This window comes from Suncus etruscus, chromosome 12 (genome assembly GCF_024139225.1).
Source record: "Suncus etruscus isolate mSunEtr1 chromosome 12, mSunEtr1.pri.cur, whole genome shotgun sequence".
In the NCBI taxonomy this organism is placed as follows: domain Eukaryota; kingdom Metazoa; phylum Chordata; class Mammalia; order Eulipotyphla; family Soricidae; genus Suncus; species Suncus etruscus.
In genome coordinates this window covers 52,177,733-52,198,139 of record NC_064859.1, presented here as the reverse complement: position 1 = coordinate 52,198,139, position 20,407 = coordinate 52,177,733, and the positions used below count along the sequence as shown (strand labels likewise).

General features: G+C 48.7%; 1 protein-coding gene and 1 pseudogene across 1 annotated transcript; one reads left to right on the top strand and one right to left on the bottom strand.

Moving 5' to 3' along the window:
* Positions 1-3,800, bottom strand: VAMP8 (vesicle associated membrane protein 8). Its single transcript, XM_049784965.1, has 3 exons — positions 3,734-3,800; positions 1,894-2,052; positions 1-417 (listed from the first exon to the last, which is right to left on the bottom strand). The coding sequence occupies exons 1-3, from the start codon at positions 3,755-3,757 to the stop codon at positions 274-276; spliced, it is 327 nt and encodes a 108-aa protein (XP_049640922.1). The 5' UTR covers positions 3,758-3,800; the 3' UTR covers positions 1-273.
* On the top strand, positions 3,756-19,790 carry LOC126024171 (40S ribosomal protein S26-like; annotated as a pseudogene).
* The last annotated feature ends 617 nt before the right edge of the window (positions 19,791-20,407 follow it).

Below are 20,407 nucleotides of genomic sequence, written 5' to 3'. Positions count from 1 at the left end.
GACAGTCAGTGAAAGGTCTTTATTGCCCACCGGCCACCAACAGTTTACCAACCACATGCTGGACCTTCTGGGTTTCTCCAACCAACTCTGAGAACCTGTGAAACCACCAAGGTCCAGCTCTCTCCTTCTGGGGGAGCAAAGAGCCCTTGGGGACAAAGGAGTACAGAGTGAGGGGCAGGAGGACTGAGCAGCATTCCTTGTAGAAATAGATAGGAAAGAGGGCCCCTCTGGGCACCCTCATGTAGGGCTGCCCCATGAGGCATCAGAGATTCCCTATGTTGGAATGGCACCGGTGGCAAAGAGCACAATGAAGAGGATGATGATAAAGACAACCACACAAATGATGACAATCATCTTCACGTTCTTCCACCAGAACTTCCGAGCCACCTTCTGTGATGTAGTCTTGAAGTGCTCAGACTGTGGGAGACAAAGCAGAATGAGCCAGTGCTCTCTCCCAAGGCCCGGAGAAAAACAGAAGCCCATACCCCAGGCATCAAAATAGTTCAGTAGTCCTTAAGGTGACTGGGTGCCCGTGTTTTTTTTTTTTCTACCTGTTATTTCTTTGTTTTGGGGCCACACCTGTCTGTGCTCAGGAGACTGTATGGGTGTTGGGGATCAAACCTAGGTCTGCGTGGTACAAAGCAAGTGCCTTATCTGCTTTGCTATCCCTCTGGCCTACCCTTCTCTCTTGATATCCATGACAATCTCATGGACCAAGGTAATCTTAGAATATGTGGGTTCCTGGGAGTTATGTACCCAGTGTGATCAGACTCTTACACCAACACTGCCAAGCACACTGACAGGCCTTCAACATATGTGTATACCCCAGATGTATACCCCAGACACATTTGTCTGAAATTTTGGTGGCAAAATTTACTCTCGGAGGTGATGCTGGGGCTTCTAACTCCCTGGCCCCCCAACTCCCTCTCTGGCCCTCTAGCTCATCCCTGGCATTCTAGCTCTCCCACCCCCCACCTCCCCTCCACCCGGTCCTTTAACTCCCTGTATCATGCCTGGGAACTTTTTTTTTTTTTTTTGGTTTTTGGGTCTCACCCGGCAGTTGCTCAGGAGTTACTCCTGGCTCCATGCTCAGAAGTTGCTCCTAGCAAGCACGGGGGACCATATGGGACGCCGGGATTTGAACCGATGACCTTCTGCATGAGAGGCAAATGCCTTACCTCCATGCTATCTCTCCGGCCCCAACCTGGGGACTATTGAAGGGGCACAGAGCAGAACAGGATTTGGAAGTTTGAAAAACTACTTTTCACAACTCTGGTTTAGAAACTGTTTTCCAGGTCCCACTCCCCAGGCTTTTTTACATGGAGCTGAGACACTAAGTCCTAGAGAGATAAAGAGGTTTATACCCAAGACAACCCACAACACAGGACCAGGAAGGCCACTGCAGCTCTTCTTCCAGCTGGTCTTAGCTACTTAGGCTCCAGGTGGACTTTTAGCTCAACTCCCTTCCACAGCAGCTGGCTGCAGCCTCTGCTCCAGGGAGGAGGTTTCGGCAAGGTATGTGGGAGCTACTATTATTCCAGCTTTGAGCCAGCAGAGAATGGAATTGCTCTCCTCAGCTTCTCTTTAAAGATGAGGCAGCAAGACTTGAGGAGCTTTCCACATCCTTCTGTCCTAGGAGGATTTCCTCAGAAAAGGTCAGAAGATGGCTGAGAGCAAATTTCAGAGCCAAACTCAGTTCATGGGCTAGAGGCCCAAGAATGCCCCAACTGAGCTGCTCCAGCAGAATTACAGGCAGGGATTCACCTGGCATCGATTCCAAAAATAGGGGAGAAGGCATAGAAATGCTTTGTTGCTACAGTTTCTTCTGTCCCATGAAACCCTCCCCACAATCCTCTCTTCCCTTTACGAGCCCCAAAAGTTCCCCCAGCTCACTGTGGCTTCCAGGTCCTCTGTCTTGTTACGAAGATGGTCAAGATTCTCTCCCCGGGCCAGGATACGCTCCACATTCTGGGTCATAATGTTCTTGACGCCCTCCACCTCACTCTGCAGGTTCCGGACACGGTCATTTCCTCCACCCCCTCCGGCCTCCTCCTGAGTGAGGACAGCACAAGGGGTCATTAAGCCAAGTGGAGGTACCCAGAGAAGCTACCTCAAAGGCCTGAGGAGGGGAAGGCCCCAGGTGACCTTTAGCTTTGTATATTATCTGAACTGTTTACATAGAGAATGCTTCCACATATTACTCATGTCATAATAAAAGAGAAAGAAATATATTGTAGGGCCAGGGAGATGGATCAGAGGACGGGAGTACAGGCTTTGCAGCAGGAGGCCAGGGTTCGATTCCCAGTACCTTATGGTTCCCTGAGCACCGCTAGAAGTTGCTCCAAGCACCGCTGGATATGATCTCATAACCCAAATAGTAAAAATAAACAAATGTATTGTAAAGTCAAGCACGTGATCCAAGACAAATTAGATCAGACTTCTTTGGGGGGGGGGGGTTCTTAGGTCCTCTGACAAGGAAAAGTTCAATACTAAGGCATCCCTTCTCCTCACTGTAGGGAAAAGTCACTCAGCCCAGAACCCCACCAATATACATTCTTTTAAAATCTTATTATTTAGTAACCTTTTGAGTTTTAGGCCAGATCTGGCGGTGCTCAGGACTTACTCCTGACTCTGTGCTCTGAGATCAATCTTGGCAGGGCTCAGGGGAGCATATTGGGTGCCAGGGACGGAACCCAGTCAGCCATGTACAAGGCCAGCACTACCCACCGTACTAATACTTTGGCGTCCCACCAATATTTTCTTTAAGGGTCAATCTCCCTCTCTTTCCTTATTTCACGGAACTCACTGAAAATGCCCATGTTGGCTAGCAGAACCCCCTCATTGCTGGCCCAAGACATAAGAGGGTGGGAAGTGGGAACGGGGGGGGGGGGGCTGGTGGGTTGGGGTGTCTGAATTCCAACAGCAACCCTCTCCCCAACCCTTCCTAGGACTCAGAAGAGAGGGTCACGCTTCCTAGGACTCAGAAGAGAGGGTCACGCCGTTGAACCACAAACTTCTGCTTTCCCCACATGTGTGGGCACCAGGCCACAGCCTGCTGGGGCAGATATTAAACAAAAACAGCTGCCTTCTTTAGAGTGGGGGCAGGCAGGGAAACCAAGGCTAAGTACCTTCGAAGCTAAAGCCCGGGGCCCCAGGCCTCCAGATAAGGTTTGTGAACTGGGAGGGAAAAACAATTTTAAGCTCCTCCCTCCCTGACCCACTGGGGCCTCCAGAAACAGGCCCCAAGGAAATGAACTCCGACAATTATCTTCGGCTTCTTTAGCCGACGCTGGCGATCAGGACGCTGGAGGGGGGTCAATCCCTGGGTCAGCTCTGGGGTTCTGCTCCGAGGGCCGTGGGTTGGGCCAAATTGCAGTCGCACCCAGGAGAGAGGGGCGCTGCGGGAGCGATGAGTGTCACCACAACCCTGGCCAGCCGGGAGGAGGGCTGAAAGTCTCTGGGTAACTCTGGGCCAAGAATTCGAATGCCCGATCCCCGATCCGATTCCTCCCCAAGCAAGCCCAGCTCCAGGGTCCGCACCCTCGACCCCGTCGGGCGCGGGAAGGTACAGGACAGACGCGGGACACCCTCCCGGGAGGGCGGTTCCGACCTGTTGGCCAGGCAAGTTGTCAAAGTCCCAGGCCCCAGCCCTCTGGACGCTGTCACCGACTGCCCCTGCCTGGCCCCCCGGCCCCGGACCCCCGCTGCCCCGTCCGACTTCCCAGGCACTCACCATGTCTCTGAGCGTCCCGGACATGTCAGCCGTAGAACTGGCCCAGTGTGTTTCCTCCGGCCGCCCCGGCTCACTTCCTGCTCGCTCGCCTTGTAGCCGCCTCCGCCCACCTCTCAGCCCGCCCGCCGCACCTCCCAGGTTCTCCCAGGTACTCGGCTCCTCCCCGGGACTCACAGCCGCGGGGCCCTGAGTCCCCGGAGGCGGCAGGAACCGGAGAAGTGAGATCCAGCAGTCTGGACTTCTGATAGGGCCTGGGTGGGGCCCGCCTTGCCCTCCTGAGGGTCCCCCAGTTCCCAGAGATTGAAATCCTCTCAAAAACCTCCTGCTAGGCCCAGGGTCCTGAGGAGACAAAGCAAAGGACCGAGTCCGATTTCCTTCACACACTACATTGGAGTACCTGGATCTCCCCAGGCCTTAGAAAGCCCAGAACCAGGTGGGAACAATAGTACAGAAGGCACTTGCCTTGCTTGCCAGGTTCCATTCCCCAGCGCCCCATTTTGGTGCCCTGAGCTCCAGCAAGAGTGATCCCTGAGTGCAGAGCCATGAGTAAGCCCTAAGGAATGCCGGATATGGCCCTAAGACCAAAATAAGAAAATGTGATAAACTATAAAAAAGTTCTGCTTTGTGACTAAATGCTGGGAGGACTGTGGATCCTCTCTGGCTGGCCTGAGACAGCAAGTGTGAGGAAATGGCCTGTGCCCAGCACAGGGCCTAGGTCAGGTGCTGCCCTCAGTGCTCATCAAGAAAGGAGGCCACTACCCTTGTCTTTCCTTCCAGAGTTCAGCAAACCTGCAGTGCTGTCAGGGGTCACCGCAGGGGTGCTGAGCTCTGTCCAAAAACGTGGCCAGAGGATTGTCCTGTGGAGAGGGGAAGGCAAAGGATTTTTCCACCAACCTGGATCCAGGCCAGAGAAAATTCACTCTTCCCGGATGGTGTTTATCAAGACAGCAGAATAATAACAAAGAAATGCAGGAGGGAACAAATATTCCTGTCCCATCCCCAAATTCACAGCTCTAAAGAGGAAATGTCAACTTCTCTGGCAAACACTTTTTAAAAAGGCATTAGTGGAAAAAATTGCCCTCTGTAGCATTTTAAGTTGCATGATTGTCCTTTACAATGAAATCTTCTGCCCGTTCGGTAAAATGATTCTATTCCGAAGACCTGATTTTGATTCTCTCAGGAATGTGATGTATGGAATGCAGCCCCACTTCACACCATCCTTAAAATGTGGCCAAATGAAAATAGTTCAGAATGTCTGACCTGGCCTAGGACCGTCCAATACAGCAGCCACTGGCCACAAGTGACTCTAGAGCAGTTGGTATGTGGCTGATCTGAATTGAAATATGATATGAAATACATAATGGATTTTAAAGATTTGGTGTTAAAAATGTTAACGGGGGCCCGGAGAGATAGCACAGCGGCGTTTGCCTTGCAAGCAGCTGATCCAGGACCAAAGGTGGTTGGTTTGAATCCCGGTGTCCCATATGGTTCCCTGTGCCTGCCAGGAGCTATTTCTGAGCAGAAAGCCAGGAATAACCCCTGAGCAACGCCAGGGTGGCCCAAAAACCAAAAAAAAAAAAAAAATGTTAACGGGGCTAAATTGAGTATGGTGAGTAGGGCACTTATCTTACATGCAGCCAACTTCTTGGGTTCTTTACCTGGCAACCCATATGGTCCTCTGAGCACCACTACTAGTTTTCCTTGAGTCATAAGTAAGTCCTGAGCACTGTTGGAAGTGGGCAATAAATAAAACAAATGGGGGCTGGAGATAAGGCGTTTGCCTTTCATGCAGAAGGTCATTGGTTCGAATCCCGGCATCCCATATGGTCCCCTGAGCCTGCCAGGAGCGATTTCTGAGCATAGAACCAGGAATAACCCCTGAGCGCTGCTGGGTGTGACCCAAAAATCAAACAACAACAACAACAAAAATAAAAATAAATAAAACAAATGTAAATAGGGGCAGAACGATAGTATAGTGGGTAGGTCACATGCCTCTCATGTGGCCTAGGCTTCATTCCGAAACCTAACATGATGGGCCCAGAGAGATAGCACAGCGGTGTTTGCCTTGCAAGCAGCCAATCAAGGATCAAAGGTGGTTGATTCTAATCCTGGTGTCCCATATGGTCCCCCGTGCCTGCCAGGAGCTATTTCTGAGCAGACAGCCAGGAGTAACCCCTGAGCACTGCCGGATGTGGGCCCCCCCCCCAAAAAAAAAAAACCTAACATGATCCTCTGAGCACTGCCAGGAGCCATGCCTCAGTGCAGAGCTAGATATAAGTCCCAAGAACTACCAGGTATTGCCTCAGAACAAACCACAACAACAATAACAAAAAATATCCCAGGGAGCTAGCTTCAGGGCTGGGGTATGTATGTGCTGTGCACGTCAGAGGCCACAAGTTCTGTCCCCATCACCCAGCAGGTAGGGTGCTTGCCATGCAGGTGGCAAACCCAGGTTCAATCTCTGGCATCCCATATGGTCCCCTGAGCAACACTAGAAGTAATTCCTGAGTGTGGGTGTGGTCCCAAAACAAAACAAGTTATATTTCTTTTTCTTTTTTTTTTTTTTTTTTTTGGTTTTTGGGCCACACCCGGCGTTGCTCAGGGGTTACTCCTGGCTGTCAGCTTAGAAATAGCTCCTGGCAGGCACAGGGAACCATATGGGACACCGGGATTTGAACCAACCACCTTTGGTCCTGGATCGGCTGCTTGCAACGCCGCTGTGTTATCTCTCCGGGCCCACAAGTTATATTTTTATTACATATGCCTATTGCATCTACTTGTATATAGATATATATTTTGGTTTGGGGGCCATACCTGGTGATGCTCAGAGGTTACTCCTGACTAAGAGCTCAGAAATCGCTCCTGGCTTAGGGGACCATATGGGACACTAGGGGATCAAACCATGATCCATTCTGTTAGCACATGCAAGGCAAATGCCCTACCAGCCCCGACTTATATATTTATATGATTTCTTTTGGGTGGGAGGAGGGTTAGATCAAACTCAGTTGTGCTCAGGGTTTACTCCTGGCTCTGTCTGGCAGGACTCAGGGTACCAAATGGATTGCTAGGGTGTTGGGGTTGGCCATGTACAGGTAAGTATCTCTTCAGCCCTCCCTTTTTTGTTGTTTTTTTTTTTTTTTTTTTTTTTTGGTTTTTGGGCCATACCCGGCAGTGCTCAGAGGTTACTCCTGGCTATCTGCTCAGAAATAGCTCCTGGCAGGCACGGGGGACCATAGTTTTTTGCTTTTATTAGGTGGGGGAAGCAGGAATTCAGAAGCTGGTCCCAATTCTGTGCTCTGAGCTCCTAGTAGGAGCTCTGGAGACCATGGGATGCCAGGTTTAATCTGGGTCTCTTGCATGCAAACATATGTTCAGTCTGCTGAGCTCTCCCCAGTTTTTTGTTATTAGGGTTTACACCCTCGCTACATAGGCAGTACTCAGGGGGAGTACTCATGCAGTACTAGATATTGTTGTTTTTTTTTTTTTTTTTTTTTTTTGGTTTTGGGGCCACACCCGGCTTTGCTCAGGGGTTATTCCTGGCTGTCTGCTCAGAAATAGCTCCTGGCAGGCACGGGGGACCATATGGGACACCGGGATTCGAACCAACCACCTTTGGTCCTGGATCAGCTGCTTGCAAGGCAAACGCCGCTGTGCTATCTCTCCGGGCCCAGTACTAGATATTGTTTAATCCAGGTCCTCACCCATGCAATACCATTTGAGCTACATTCCTGACCCCCACATTTTTGGGGATCTCACCTGGCAGCTCTCAGGGGTTACTCCTGGCTCTGTGCTCAGAAATTGCTCCTGGCAGGCTCAGGGGACCATATGGGATGCCAGGATTCGAACCACCATTCTGCATGCAAGACAAATGACATACTTTTATGCAATCTCTCCGACCCCCAATGACCCCCACATTTGCTATTATTTTGAAAAGAGATTTTTGGGGGCCAAACCTGGCATTGTTCAGGGGCTATTTCTGCCTCTGTGCTGATGAGTGACTCCTAGTGCCTGCCTGGGGATTTGATCCTGGATCAGTGGGACCCTGGCATGCAAGGCATGCATACAAAGGTTATCCCTGGGGCCAGAGCAATAGGACAGCTATAGGGCATTTGCTTTGCTTGTGGTTGACCTGAGAGAAACCCAGGGAACCAGTTCAGGTTTGATTTTAAGCATCACATATGGTCCTTGAATGATTTCTGAATTTCTTTTTTTTTTTTTTTTTTTGGTTTTTGGTTTTTGGGCCACACCTGGTGGTACTCAGGAATTACTCCTGGCTGTCTGCTCAGAAATAGCTCCTGGCAGGCACGGGGGACCATGTGGGACACCGGGATTCGAACCAACCACCTTTGGTCCTGGATCGGCTGCTTGCAAGGCAAAAGCCACTGAGCTATCTCTCCAGGCCCGATTTCAGAATTTCTGAGCATAGTGCCAAGAGTAACCCCCAAATGCTGCAGGGTGTGGCCCAAAAACAAACAAGGTTTTAGGCCAAAGGTTTTTTTCTTTCTTTCTTTCTTTTTTTTTTTTTTTTTTTTTTTTGGTTTTTGGGCCACACCCATTTGAAGCTCAGAGGTTACTCCTGGCTATGCGCTCAGAAATCACCCCTGGCTTGGGGGGACCATATGGGACACCCGGGGGATCGAACCACGGTCCATCCGCTTGCAAGGCAGACACCTAACCTGTAGCGCCACCTTCCCAGCTCCAGGTTTTTTCTTTCTATTTTTCCCATATTTTGCTGTGCCTATGCAAAAACAACAACAAAAGCTGCCACATCCACCCACCCTTTTTAAATTTTTTTAAATTTATTATTATTATTATTATTATTATTATTATTATTTTTGGGTCACACCCGGCTGTGCTCAGAGGTTACTCCTGGCTCTATGCTCAGAAATCGCTACTGGCAGGCTCAGGGGACTATATGGGATGCCAGGATTCAAACCACCGACCTTCTGCATGATAGGCAAATGCCTTACCTCCATGCTATCTCTCCGGCCCTATTTTTTTATTTCTTATCTTTTTTTTTTGGGAGGGGGCCACACCCGTTTGATGCTCAGGGGTTACTCCTGGCTAAGTGCTCAGAAATTGCCCCTGGCTTAGGGGGACCTTATGGGACGCAGGGGGATCTAACCATGGTCCTTCCTTGGCTAGCGCCACCTCACCGACCCCTTTCTTATCTTTTAAATAGGGGCTCCTGCCTTTTTCTTAGAACCTTGGGACACAGATTACTTTGTTTTGCCAGATATTTCTGCATTTTTCTAAAAAACTGGGAAGAGGGCCAGAGAGATAGCATGGAGGTTAGAGCGTTTGTCTTGCATGCAGAAGGTCGGTGGTTCGAATCCTGCCATCCCATATAATTTCTGGAGCCGGCCAGGAGCAATTTCTGAGCACAGAGCCAGTTGTAACCCCTGAGCACTGCCAGGTGTGACCCCACCCCCCAAAAAAAAACCCTGGGAAGAAAGGAATAAAGAAAGGCTTGGGGCTAGGGGCCAAGTGGTCTCAGATGCATTGGTGGGAAAAAAATAAAGACAGAACTAAATATTCAAGCCAAAATTAATGACAATAGAATCAAGAGACCTAAACTTTAACAATCTAAACTTAAATAGGGGCTGTTATCCTGGCAGGCCAAGAGCCAAAGTGTAGTGGTATAAGATGCACTCTGAGTTCATTGGTGGAAGGAATGGCCCTGACTCACTGTATATCTGAAATTCAGCTATGAAGGACTTTGTAGGTCACAATTGTTTCAATAAAATAAAATGAAAAAATAAAAAAGTGGGGCCAGAGCAGTGGCGCAGGGTGTAAGGCGTCTGCCTTGTGCGCACAAGCCTGGGATGGACCACGGTTCTATTTCCCAGTGTCCCATATGGTCCCCCAAGCCTGGAGTGATTTCTGAGCGCATAGCCAGGAGTAACCCCTGAGCGTCACTGGGTGTGGCCCAAAAACAAAAAAAAAGTTATGGGGGCCGGGCGGTGGCGCTGGAGGTAAGGTGCCTGCCTTACCTGCGCTAGCCTAGGAGACGGACCGCGGTTCGATCCCCCGGCGTCCCATATGGTCCCCCAAGCCAGGAGCGACTTCTGAGCGCATAGCCAGGAGTAACCCCTGCGCGTTACCGGGTGTGGCCCAAAAACCAAAAAAAAAAAAAAAAAAGTTATGGGGCCAGAGGGATAGCCAGGAGTAACCCCCGAGCATCACTGAGTGTGACCCAAAAAAAAAAAACAAAAGTTATCCCTGTACTAACTCTCTGGTTCCTAGATCTTACATTTGGGACATGAACGCCAGTTCATCTCAAAATTCCTGCAGGGCCAGAGACAAAGTACAGTGGGTAAGATGCTTATCTTGCATCTTACTAATCTGGGTTTGATCCCTGGCACCTCAAAAAGTCCTCAGGCATGTACTTTCAAAGGTCATTAACTTGATGGTGATTTACCCCAGCTGCAAGAGGAGAGTCCTGGGGCCGGGTGGTGGCGCTAAAGGTAAGGTGCCTGCCTTGCCTACGCTAGCCTTGGACGGACCTCGGTTCGATCCCCCGGTGTCCCATATGGTCCCCCAAGCCAGGAGCAACTTCTGAGCACATAGCCAGGAGTAACCCCTGAGCGTTACCGGGTGTGGCCCAAAAACCAAAAAAAAAAAAAAAAGAGGAGAGTCCTAGGAGGAGAGTTGGGCCCTATTTACCAGCCCGTGCCAACCTGTGGCAGCAGTGGTAGTTCCTGCCAATCTATAAGCAGTCAGTGTCAGATCCTGCTAGCCTGTGCCAATTCATGCCAACTTGTGATAGTACATTCCAGCCAGAGCCCTCTTGTGCCAGTCCATGACAGACATTACCAACCTGTGCACGATGATGTCAATCCAAGCCAGATGGTGCCAGCCTATGTCTCAATGCCAGACCATGCAAACCTATGCCAGGTGGTGACGGCTTGCACCAAGTCTTGGCAGTTCATGCCAGGGGGTGCACAGTTTCTCTTGTCAATTCATTTCTTCCCCAGAGTTATAGCATTTGTTGGTTTTTGTGGGGTGGGTGAGAGGGAAGTTTGAATAACACCCTGCTTTCCCCAGGCCCGCCATCCTGCTTCTTTGCTCAGTAGTGACCCCTGGGTTGACTGCAGGCAAAGCAAGTGACTCCCCCTCCCCAACCCTCCACTCGCCCCCCCCTGGAATATCTTCAGACCCCTCTCATACACTTTTTTTTGGGGGGGTCACACCGGGCGGTGCTCAGGGGTTACTCCTGGCTGTCTGCTCAGAAATAGCTTCTGGCAGGCACGGGGGACCATATGGGACACCGGGATTCGAACCAACCACCTTTGGTCCTGGATCGGCTGTTTGCAAGGCAAACACCGCTGTGCTATCTCTCCAGGCCCTCTCATACACTTTTAACCCCATTTAATACTGAAAGCTTTTTCTATATTCTCCTATTCTTCTTTTTCATTCCTTTTTTGTTTGTTTGTTTGTTTGTTTTGTTTTAAGCCATACCTGGTTATGCACAGGATTAGTCCTGGCTCTGCACTCAGAAACTTCTCCTGGCAGGCACAGGAGACCATATAGGATTTCGGTTTGATTATGTGCAAGGCAAGAGCCCTACCCACTGTACTATCTCTCAGACCCTCTCCCTTCATTTTTATGTGATTTTACCCCTTTTCTAGTTTTGTTTGGTGTTGTTTTTCTGGGGGGAGGGTCCACACCCAGTGACACTCTGGGTGGCGCTCAGGGGTTATTCCTGGCTTTGTGCTCCTTGGGGGAATCATATGGGATGCTGATGATCAAACCCGGTCCATCAAGCAAACACCATACAGCTATGCTATTGCTCTGTTCCCCTCCACCCCCAGCTCTTTTTCTTCTCCTTTTAATTTTGGGATCATACCTGTTCATGTTTGAAACCCACGTCTAATCTAGTGCTGTGAATTGATTCCTGGCTGTGCTTGAAGAAGCACGCAATGTACCAGAGATGGAACCTGAGGCTCCAAACCTATGACGCATGTGCTCCAGCTCTTTGAGCCATCTTGTGGCTCCTTTATATTTTTTTCTTAAGCTTCTGTAGGGCAGAGGACACAAATTAATCCTTTGTTCTCTCCTCTGTAATTTGTCCAGTGCTTGGTATGTAACAGTCCAAACACATTGAGTTTAGTAAAATCATGCAATCTTGTGTGTTAGAAGAACTAACCCAGTTTCTCACCCCACAAAGAATTCACTGAATTGAAACTTGACAGTGGATTAAGAGATACATTCTCTACTTTTTTGGTTTGTCTTGCAGGGGTTGAGCTCAGGGGTTATTTCTGGCTTTGTGCTCAAGAGTGACCCCTGGAAATGCTCAGGGCACAATTTGTGGTGCCAGGTTTGGCCACATGACATGCAAAGTAAGTACCTTACCTCTTTTTTTTTTTTTTTTTTTTTGGCTTTTGGGCCACATCCTGCAGTGCTCAGGGGTTACTCCTGGCTGTCTGCACAGAAATAGCCCCTGGCAAACACGGGGGACCATATGGGACACCAGGATTTGAACCAACCACCTTAGGTCCTGGACCAGCTGCTTGCAAGGCAAACACCGCTGTCCTATCTCTCCAGGCCCTTTACCTCTTTTTTTTTGGTTTTGGGCCACACCCAGCGGTGCTCAGGGGTTACTCCTGGCTGTCTGCTCAGAAATAGCTCCTGGCAGGCACGGGGGACCATATGGGACACCGGGATTCGAACCAACCACCTTTGGTCCTTGATCGGCTGCTTGCAAGGCAAATGCCGCTGTGCTATCTCTCCGGGCCCGGCCCTTTACCTCTTATACTATCTTCCTAACCTGAATATCCTCTGAATAACTTTCTAATATCTTTCTTTGCCTACCTTGTTTGTTTGGATGACCTAGAAATGGGCTAGAGCCTCGATAGTAGTTAAACTACTAACAGTGAAAACACTGTTAACTCAGTAATTTCAGCCAAAATTATCTGTCCCTAGGAACACCTACCTTCAACTTTACCATGCCAGGATGTAAAGATGGCTGCAACATCTGTCATTCCATTGATCACCAGGGTTGATTCGGCTGATCTGGCTGGCTAGGCAGGTGTCCCCTTCCTCTCTCATCGCTCCATGTCAAAGAAGATGGCCTTCCCCAAATAGAGACAGACCGTTCTTCGGTCAAAGGTATATGACTGGCTGTGCTCCCCTGCTAGAACCTCCAGAAAAGCTCTTAAAATTTACCAGGTCATTTGCTGGTTTGGAAGGTGGAGGGGAGGGTATTGGTTTAGGGGCCAGATTCAGCAGTGCTCAGAACTTGTTCTTGGCTCTGGCAGAACTCAGGCACCATACAGGTTGTGAGGGATCAAATCCAGGTCAGCTTTTGTGCAGCCTTTGTGTACTCTGATCCCAGAGATTTGTTTTCTCGTGTGTGTATGTGTGTGTGTGTTTTGGCCACACCAAAACTTTACCAGATACTCAGGGTTCATTGCTGGTGGAGATTGGAGGGGTTATATGCATCCAGGGGCTTGCAAAGCAGCATACTGTTGCTCCACATGCTTATTCAGTTTTCTGGGCCACATCTGACAATGCTTGGGGTTTGTTCACTGTGATGTTTGGGAATTCGAGGCCAGGGATTGAACCCAGGGATCCCACTTGAAAGCATGGACTCTGGCCCTTTGTGCTGGTTTTTTTTTTTTTGGTTCCCCCTTTTATAATGCTAGAGATTGACTTAGGGCTTCACACATCTCTACTACTGAGACACATTTGGGCCCCAAGAATGCTTTTAATGGGGTCAGGGAGAGAGCTCAAATGCTATCTACAAGGTCCCAGCACCGGGTATGGCCTTAGTGACCTCCAAGCACCAGTGGCCCAAGCCAGGCTGAGCTGAGAGTGGCCCTGCATTGCTAGATGTGGAAAGAAAGAAAGAAAGAAAGAAAGAAAGAAAGAAAGAAAGAAAGAAAGAAAGAAAGAAAGAAAGAAAGAAAGAAAGAAAGAAAGAAAGAAAGAAAGAAAGAAAGAAAGAAAGAAAGAAAGAAAGAAAGAAAGAAAGAAAGAAAGAAAGAAAGAAAGAAAGAAAGAAAAAAGGAAGGAAGGAAGGAAGGAAGGGTGAGAGAAAGAGAAAGAGAAAAAGAGGAAGGAAGGAAGGAAGGAAGGAAGGAAGGACGGAAGGAAGGAAGGAAGGAAGGACGGAAGGAAGGAAGGAAGGAAGGAAGGAAGGAAGGAATGAAGGAAGGAAGAGGGGCTGGAGCAATAGTGCAGCAGGTGCATATTTGCCTTGTGCATATCCGGCTCCAGTTGATCCCTGGTGCCCCACCAATCTTTCTTTGGCAGGGGGATGGTTTGGGTCACACCCATCAGCGCTCAGGGTTTATTCAAAGCTGTGTGCTCAGAAATCGCTCCTAGCAGGCTCAGGCGACTCTGTGGCATGCCAGGAATCGAACCGGGGGTCCATCCAGTAGAAGACAAATGCCCTACAGCTGTGCTATCGCTCAGGCCCCAAGTTTATTAATCTTGACTCTAGATTTCTGATATCTCTCTTTATTGTTTTGTGTGAGGAAATGGAAGATTTGTACACAGAACATTCAAGTGTGATGGTTGGTTCATAGTTCTCAGATAAAACACTTATGCAGGGCCAGAGTGATAACACAGTGGGTACGGTGTTTGCCTTGCACATGGTCAACCCAGATTCAATCTCTGGCATTCTCTATGGTCCCCTGAGTACCACCAGGAGTGATTCCTGAGTGCAGAGCCAGGATTTGACATTAGGATTCATTATATTGTACACTGGACAAATGCATAATATGCATGAAGTAATACACTATTATAATACTGTCTAGAGCAGTTCTCAAAAATGTCCTACTATGGGTCTGGAGGATTATAGTACAGAAACTAGGGCATTTGCCATGTATGTGGGCAAACTGGGTTCAATCCCTGGCATCCTATGTGGTCCCCTGAGCACCACCAGGAGTAGTTTCTGAGTGCAGAGCCAGGAATAACCCCTAAGCGCAGAGCCAGGAATAACTGAATACCACTGGGTGTCACTGTAAAAAAAAATTGCCCATATTGGGCACAGCGGGAGAGCATTTGCCTTGCAAGTGGACCCAGGACCAACAGTGGTTCGAATCCCAGCATTCCATATGGTCCCCTGTCTACCAGGAGTGATTTTTGAGCACAGAGCCAGGAGTAAACCCTGAGCACTGCCAGGTGTGACCCCAAAACCAAAGAAAAAAAAATTTTTTTTGACCATACTCTTTTTAATTTCTCCTTCCCTTCCCCCAATCCTTGCAACCATTCAATTCCCTTCAACCTACACAGCTGAGTGCAGGTTCCAGGGATTGCTTATGGTTCCAGGGACTGTATTTGGATCAGCCATATGCAAAACAAGCGCTCTATCTGCTCTACTATCACTCCAGCCCACAATTTTTCAATTCCCTTATAGATTTGTCTTTTCTTTGGTTTTTTTTTTTTTTTTTTTTTTTTTTTTTGGTTTTTGGGCCACACCCGGCGGTGCTCAGGGGTTACTCCTGGCTGTCTGCTCAGAAATAGCTCCTGGCAGGCACGGGGGACCATATGGGACACTGGGATTCGAACCAACCACCTTTGGTCCTGGATCAGCTGCTTGCAAGGCAAATGCCGCTGTGCTATCTCTCCGGGCCCTAAGATTTGTCTTTTCTAAAACATCATAGTTTAGTTTGAGTTATATCGACTATATCTTTTTTCGAGGGAGGGTACACCTGACAGTGTTCAGGAGGTACTCCTGGCTCTGTGCTCAGGAATTGCCCTGGTGGTGTTTGGGGGGACCATGCAGGATGCTGGGGAATCAAAGGTCCTGCAAGGCAAATATATAATTCAATGTACATTATATACTGTACTTTCCTTTCTGGCTTTCAAATATATCTTTTTATATGGCAAATATACAATTCAATGTACTTTATCTACTGTACTTTCTGGCTTTCAAATATATCTTTTTATATAATTCCTTTCACTTACTAATACATATTTAAAGTTCGTGTGTGTGTGTGTGTGTGTGTGTGTGTGTGTGTGTGTGTGTTGGGGCACACCCAACTGTGCTTACGTACTGGCTTGCTTACTGGCTCTATGATAAGGGTTTTTTTTTTTTTTTTTTTTGGTTTTTGGGCCACACCCTGTGACGCTCAGGGGTTACTCCTGGCTATGCGCTCAGAAGTTGCTCCTGGCTTCTTGGGGGACCATATGGGACGCCGGGGGATCGAACCGAGGTCTGTCCTAGGCTAGCGCAGGCAAGGCAGGCACCTTACCTCCAGCGCCACCGCCCGGCCCCGATAAGGGGTTTTTGTCAGGACTCAGGGAATCATATGCAGTGCCAGGTTGGACCACACCCATTTTATGCTCAGGAATTACTCTTGGCTATACACTCAGAAATCGACCCTGGCTTGAGGGACTATATGGGATGCAGGTGGAACTGAGGTCCGTTCTAGGCTAACGCTTGCAAGGCAGACACCTTATTCTAGCGCCACCTCTCCGGGTTCAAGTAAAGGCATTTTTATTGAATGGAACTCACTTAAAAAATGGAAATAAGGGGGCCGGGTAGGTGGCGCTGGAGGTAAGGTGTCTGCCTTGCAAGCGCTAGCCAAGGAAGGACCGCGGTTCGATCCCCCGGCGTCCCATATGGTCCCCCCAAGCCAGGGGCGATTTCTGAGCACATAGCCAGGAGTAACCTCTGAGCGTCAAACGGGTGTGGCCCAAAAACAAAAACAAAAAAAAATGGAAATAAGGAGCCGAAGAGATAGCATGGAGGTAAGGTGTTTGCCTTGCATGCAGGTCAGTGGTTCGAATCCTGGCATCCCATATGGTCCCCTGAGCCTGCCAGGAGCCATTTCTGAGCATAGAGCCAGGAGTAACCCCTGAGCATTGCCGGGTGTGACCAAAAAACAAAACAAAACAAAAAAAGGAAATAAAGGTGGGGGCTGGAGAGATAGCACAGAGGTAAGGCATTTGCCTTGCATGCAGAAGGATGGTGGTTGGAATCCCGGCATCCCATATGGTCCCCCGAGCCTGTCAGGAGCTATTTTTGAGCATAGAGCCAGGAGTAACCCCTGAGCGCTGCCGGTTGTGACCCAAAAACAAACAAAAAAAAATGGAAATAAGCAAAGAACATTGAGATAGCAAGATACTTACTCAAAAGGGAACATGGGTTTGAGAAGTCTTTTTCATTTAGGTCACACCTGGCAGTGCTTGTTCAGGGGCTATTTCTGGCTCTGTGGTCACTCCTGATGACCCATATATGGTGCCAGGAATTAAGAGTCGCCAGCATGCACAGCAAACACCATAACCCCTGCTATCTCTATGACCCTCATTTGACTCTGCTGACATTAAAATGCTATTTTGTGGAGCTGGAGCGATGACACAGTGGTAAGGCATTTGCCTTGCACACAGCTGACCCAGGATGGATTGTGGTTTGATTCCCTGGCGTCCCATATGGTCCTCCAAACCAGGAGCAATTTCTGAGCACATAGCCAGGAGTAACCCCTGATGATCAGTGTGTGGCCAGAAATTTTAAAAAAATGCTATTTTGGGGGCTGGAGAGAAAACACAGTGTTAAGGCATTTGCCTTGCATGCAGAAGGCTAGTGGTTCAAATACTGGCAGCCCATATGGTCCCCAAAGCCTGCGGTGGGAGATTTCTGAGCATAGAGCCAGGAGTAACCCCTGAGCGCTGCCAGGTGTGACCCAAAAATCAAAAGCAAACCAAAAAAAATGCTATTTTGCATTCTTTTTTTTTTTTTGGGTCACACCCAGCAGCACTCAGGGGTTACTCCTGGCTCTGTGTTCAGAAGTCACCCGTGGCAGGCTCGGGGGATCATATGGGATGCTGGAATTTGAGCCACCATCCTTCTGCACGAGAGGCAAACACCCTACTTCCAGGCTATCTCTCTGGCCCCTATTTTCTTTTGGTTTTTGGGTCACACCCAGCAGCACTTACGGTACTCCTGGCTCTATGCTCAGAAATCGCCCCTGGCAGGCACGGGGGACAATAGGGGATGCTGAGACTCGAACCACTGTCCTTCTGTATGCAAGGCAAACGCCCACCTCCATGCTATCTCTCCGGCCTCTTTTGCATTTTTGTGTAGACTTTTTTTCCCCACACCCAGTGGCACTCCTAGCTCTGAGCTCAGAAATCATTCTTGGGGCTGCAGCAGTGGTGCAGTGGTAGGGCATTTGCCTTGCACACGGCTGACCCAGGATGGACTGCAGTTCAATCCTCTGGCATCCCATATAGTCCCCCCAAGCCAGGAGCGATTCTGGTGCCAGGATCATCACCAAAACAAAAATCATTCCTGGCAGACTCGGGAGACAATATGGGATGTCAGAGATTTTAGAGTGAAAAAATAAAATATATTTTAAAGTTTGAGGGTCTATAAAGTCCTGGAGTTGGGCCCGGAGAGATAGCACAGCGGTGTTTGCCTTGCAAGCAGCCAATCCAGGACCAAAGGTGGTTGGTTCGAATCCCGGTGTCCCATATGGTACCCCGTGCCTGCCAGGAGCTATTTCTGAGCAGATAGCCAGGAGTAACCCCTGAGCACTGCCGGGTGTGACCCAAAAACCAAAAAAAAAAAAAAAAGTCCTGGAGTTAAGGTGCAGCTTCTATGCAGTGGATCCCAGTTTGAATCCTGCCACTGCATATGGTTTCCTGAGCACCTCCAGTATGGCCCCCAAACAACAAAATGTTTTAAATCTAAAGCCCTGACAACAAAGGTTCCTGAAGACCTGGAATACCGGAAACTCTGTTTTGTTGGTAGGAATGCAAAATGGTTTGTCTGCTTTGAAAAACTGGCTGAGTCCCAGAAGATAACTCAGGGCTGAGCTGCAAGATCCTGAGTTCATCTCCCACTGTCACAGGACCCCAAGACCTTGTGTAAGATAGCCTGAAGCTGCAAGTTTCCTGCCTCCTCTCACAGGTCTTAAGTGTGTTAAGTGTGTTGCCTACTATTAAAAAAAAAAAAAAAAAGGGCCCGGAGAGATAGTACAGCGGCGTTTGCCTTGCAAGCAGCCGATCCAGGACCAAAGGTGGTTGGTTCGAATCCCGGTGTCCCATATGGTCCCCCGTGCCTGCCAGGAGCTATTTCTGAGCAGACAGCCAGGAGTAACCCCTGAGCACTGCCAGGTGTGACCCAAAAAACAAAAAAACAAACAAACAAAAAAAGGCAGTTTGGTAATTTTGTTACAAAACTAAATATTCTGGGCCGGGAAGGTGGCGCTAGAGGTAAGGTGTCTGCCTTGCAAGCGCTAGCGTAGGACGGACCGCGGTTCGATCCTCCGGTGTCCCATCTGGTTTCCCCAAGCCAGGAGCGATTTCTGAGCACATAGCCAGGAGCAACCCCTGAGCGTCAAACTGGTGTGGCCCAAAAAACAAACAAACAAACAAAAACCAAAATTAAATATTCCAGCCCTTATGCTCCTCTATTCACTGAGATGATTGGAATGGAGGAGGAGGGCAGATCAATAGCACAGTGGGTAGGGCATTTGCTATGAAAGCAGCCAAACTTTAAAAAATATATTATTTTTTCACTCTAATAGGTGTCTCATGTTTTTATTCACAATTGCTTTAATAAGATGTTAAATTTCTTTTCTTTTTTTTTTTTTTTTGGTTTTTGGGCCACACCCTGTGACGCTCAGGGGTTACTCCTGGCTATGCGCTCAGAAGTTGCTCCTGGCTTCTTGGGGGACCATATGGGATGCCGGGGGATCGAACCACGGTCCGTCCTAGGCTAGCGCAGGCAAGGCAGGCACCTTACCTCCAGCGCCACCGCCCGGCCCCCAAGATGTTAAATTTCTTTTGTCTCCTTTTTTGAGTTTTCACTTCCAAGATGACCAAGAAGGAACAATGGGTGAGTCAAAAAGGGTCTCGAATATGTGCAGCCAATTCGCTGCACCACATGTGCCCAGTGTGTCCCCAAGGACAAAACTATTAAGAATTTTTTCAATAGAAACATCAGAGAGACTGCTGCCAGTGAGGGACATTTCCAAAGCAAGCATCTTTTTCAGGTTTATGTACTTCCCAAGCTGTATATGAGGCCTGCAAGGACCGAACACCTCCATCTAGGTTCAGACCTGTGGGTGTTGCCCCAAGACCTTCATCAAAACCTATGTAAAGCAACTAAAAACATTAAGAATTAAAGACAGGACCAGAGCAGTAGCGCAGTGGTAGGGCATTTGCCTTGCTTGTGCCTGACCCAGGACGAACCTCGGTTTGATCCCCGGCATCCCAAATGGTCCCCCAAACCGGTAGTGATTTCTGAGTGCATAGCCAGGTGTAACCCCTGATCGTCACCAGGCTTAGCCCCCAAAAACAGAATCAACAAGAACGAAAAGAACTAAAGACAAAGTCCTCTGAGGGTAAATAAAATGGAAGTAATACTCTAAAAAGTTTCTTTTGTCTTGTTTTTACAACAAAAAGTTCAAGTACAAGAGAAAGCAATGATACTAATGCAATCAAGCACAATATTTACTGATATCACTATTCTACATCCAAATAATCTTTTTTGGGAGATTTGGGTCCCCTCAGCATTGCTCAGGACTTACTCCTGATTGTGCCCAGGGAACCATAGGTCCTGTAGTATCTCCAAAACCAATTAAGCTGGGACTGGAGAGATAGCACAGGGGTAGAGTGTTTGCCTTAGATGCAGAAGGATGGTGATTCAAATCCTGGCATCCCATATGGTCCCCTGAGCCTGTCGGGTTATTTTTTTGTTTCTGTTTTTGTTTTTTT

Coding starts and splice junctions, on each gene's coding strand:
- VAMP8 (XM_049784965.1), bottom strand. CDS start 3,757: ATGTCCGGGACGCTCAGAGACATG. Junction 2,053..3,733: donor CCGGGACGCTCAGAGACATG/GTGAGTGCCTGG, acceptor GTCCTCACTCAG/GAGGAGGCCGGAGGGGGTGG. Junction 418..1,893: donor CAGAGGACCTGGAAGCCACA/GTGAGCTGGGGG, acceptor TGTCTCCCACAG/TCTGAGCACTTCAAGACTAC.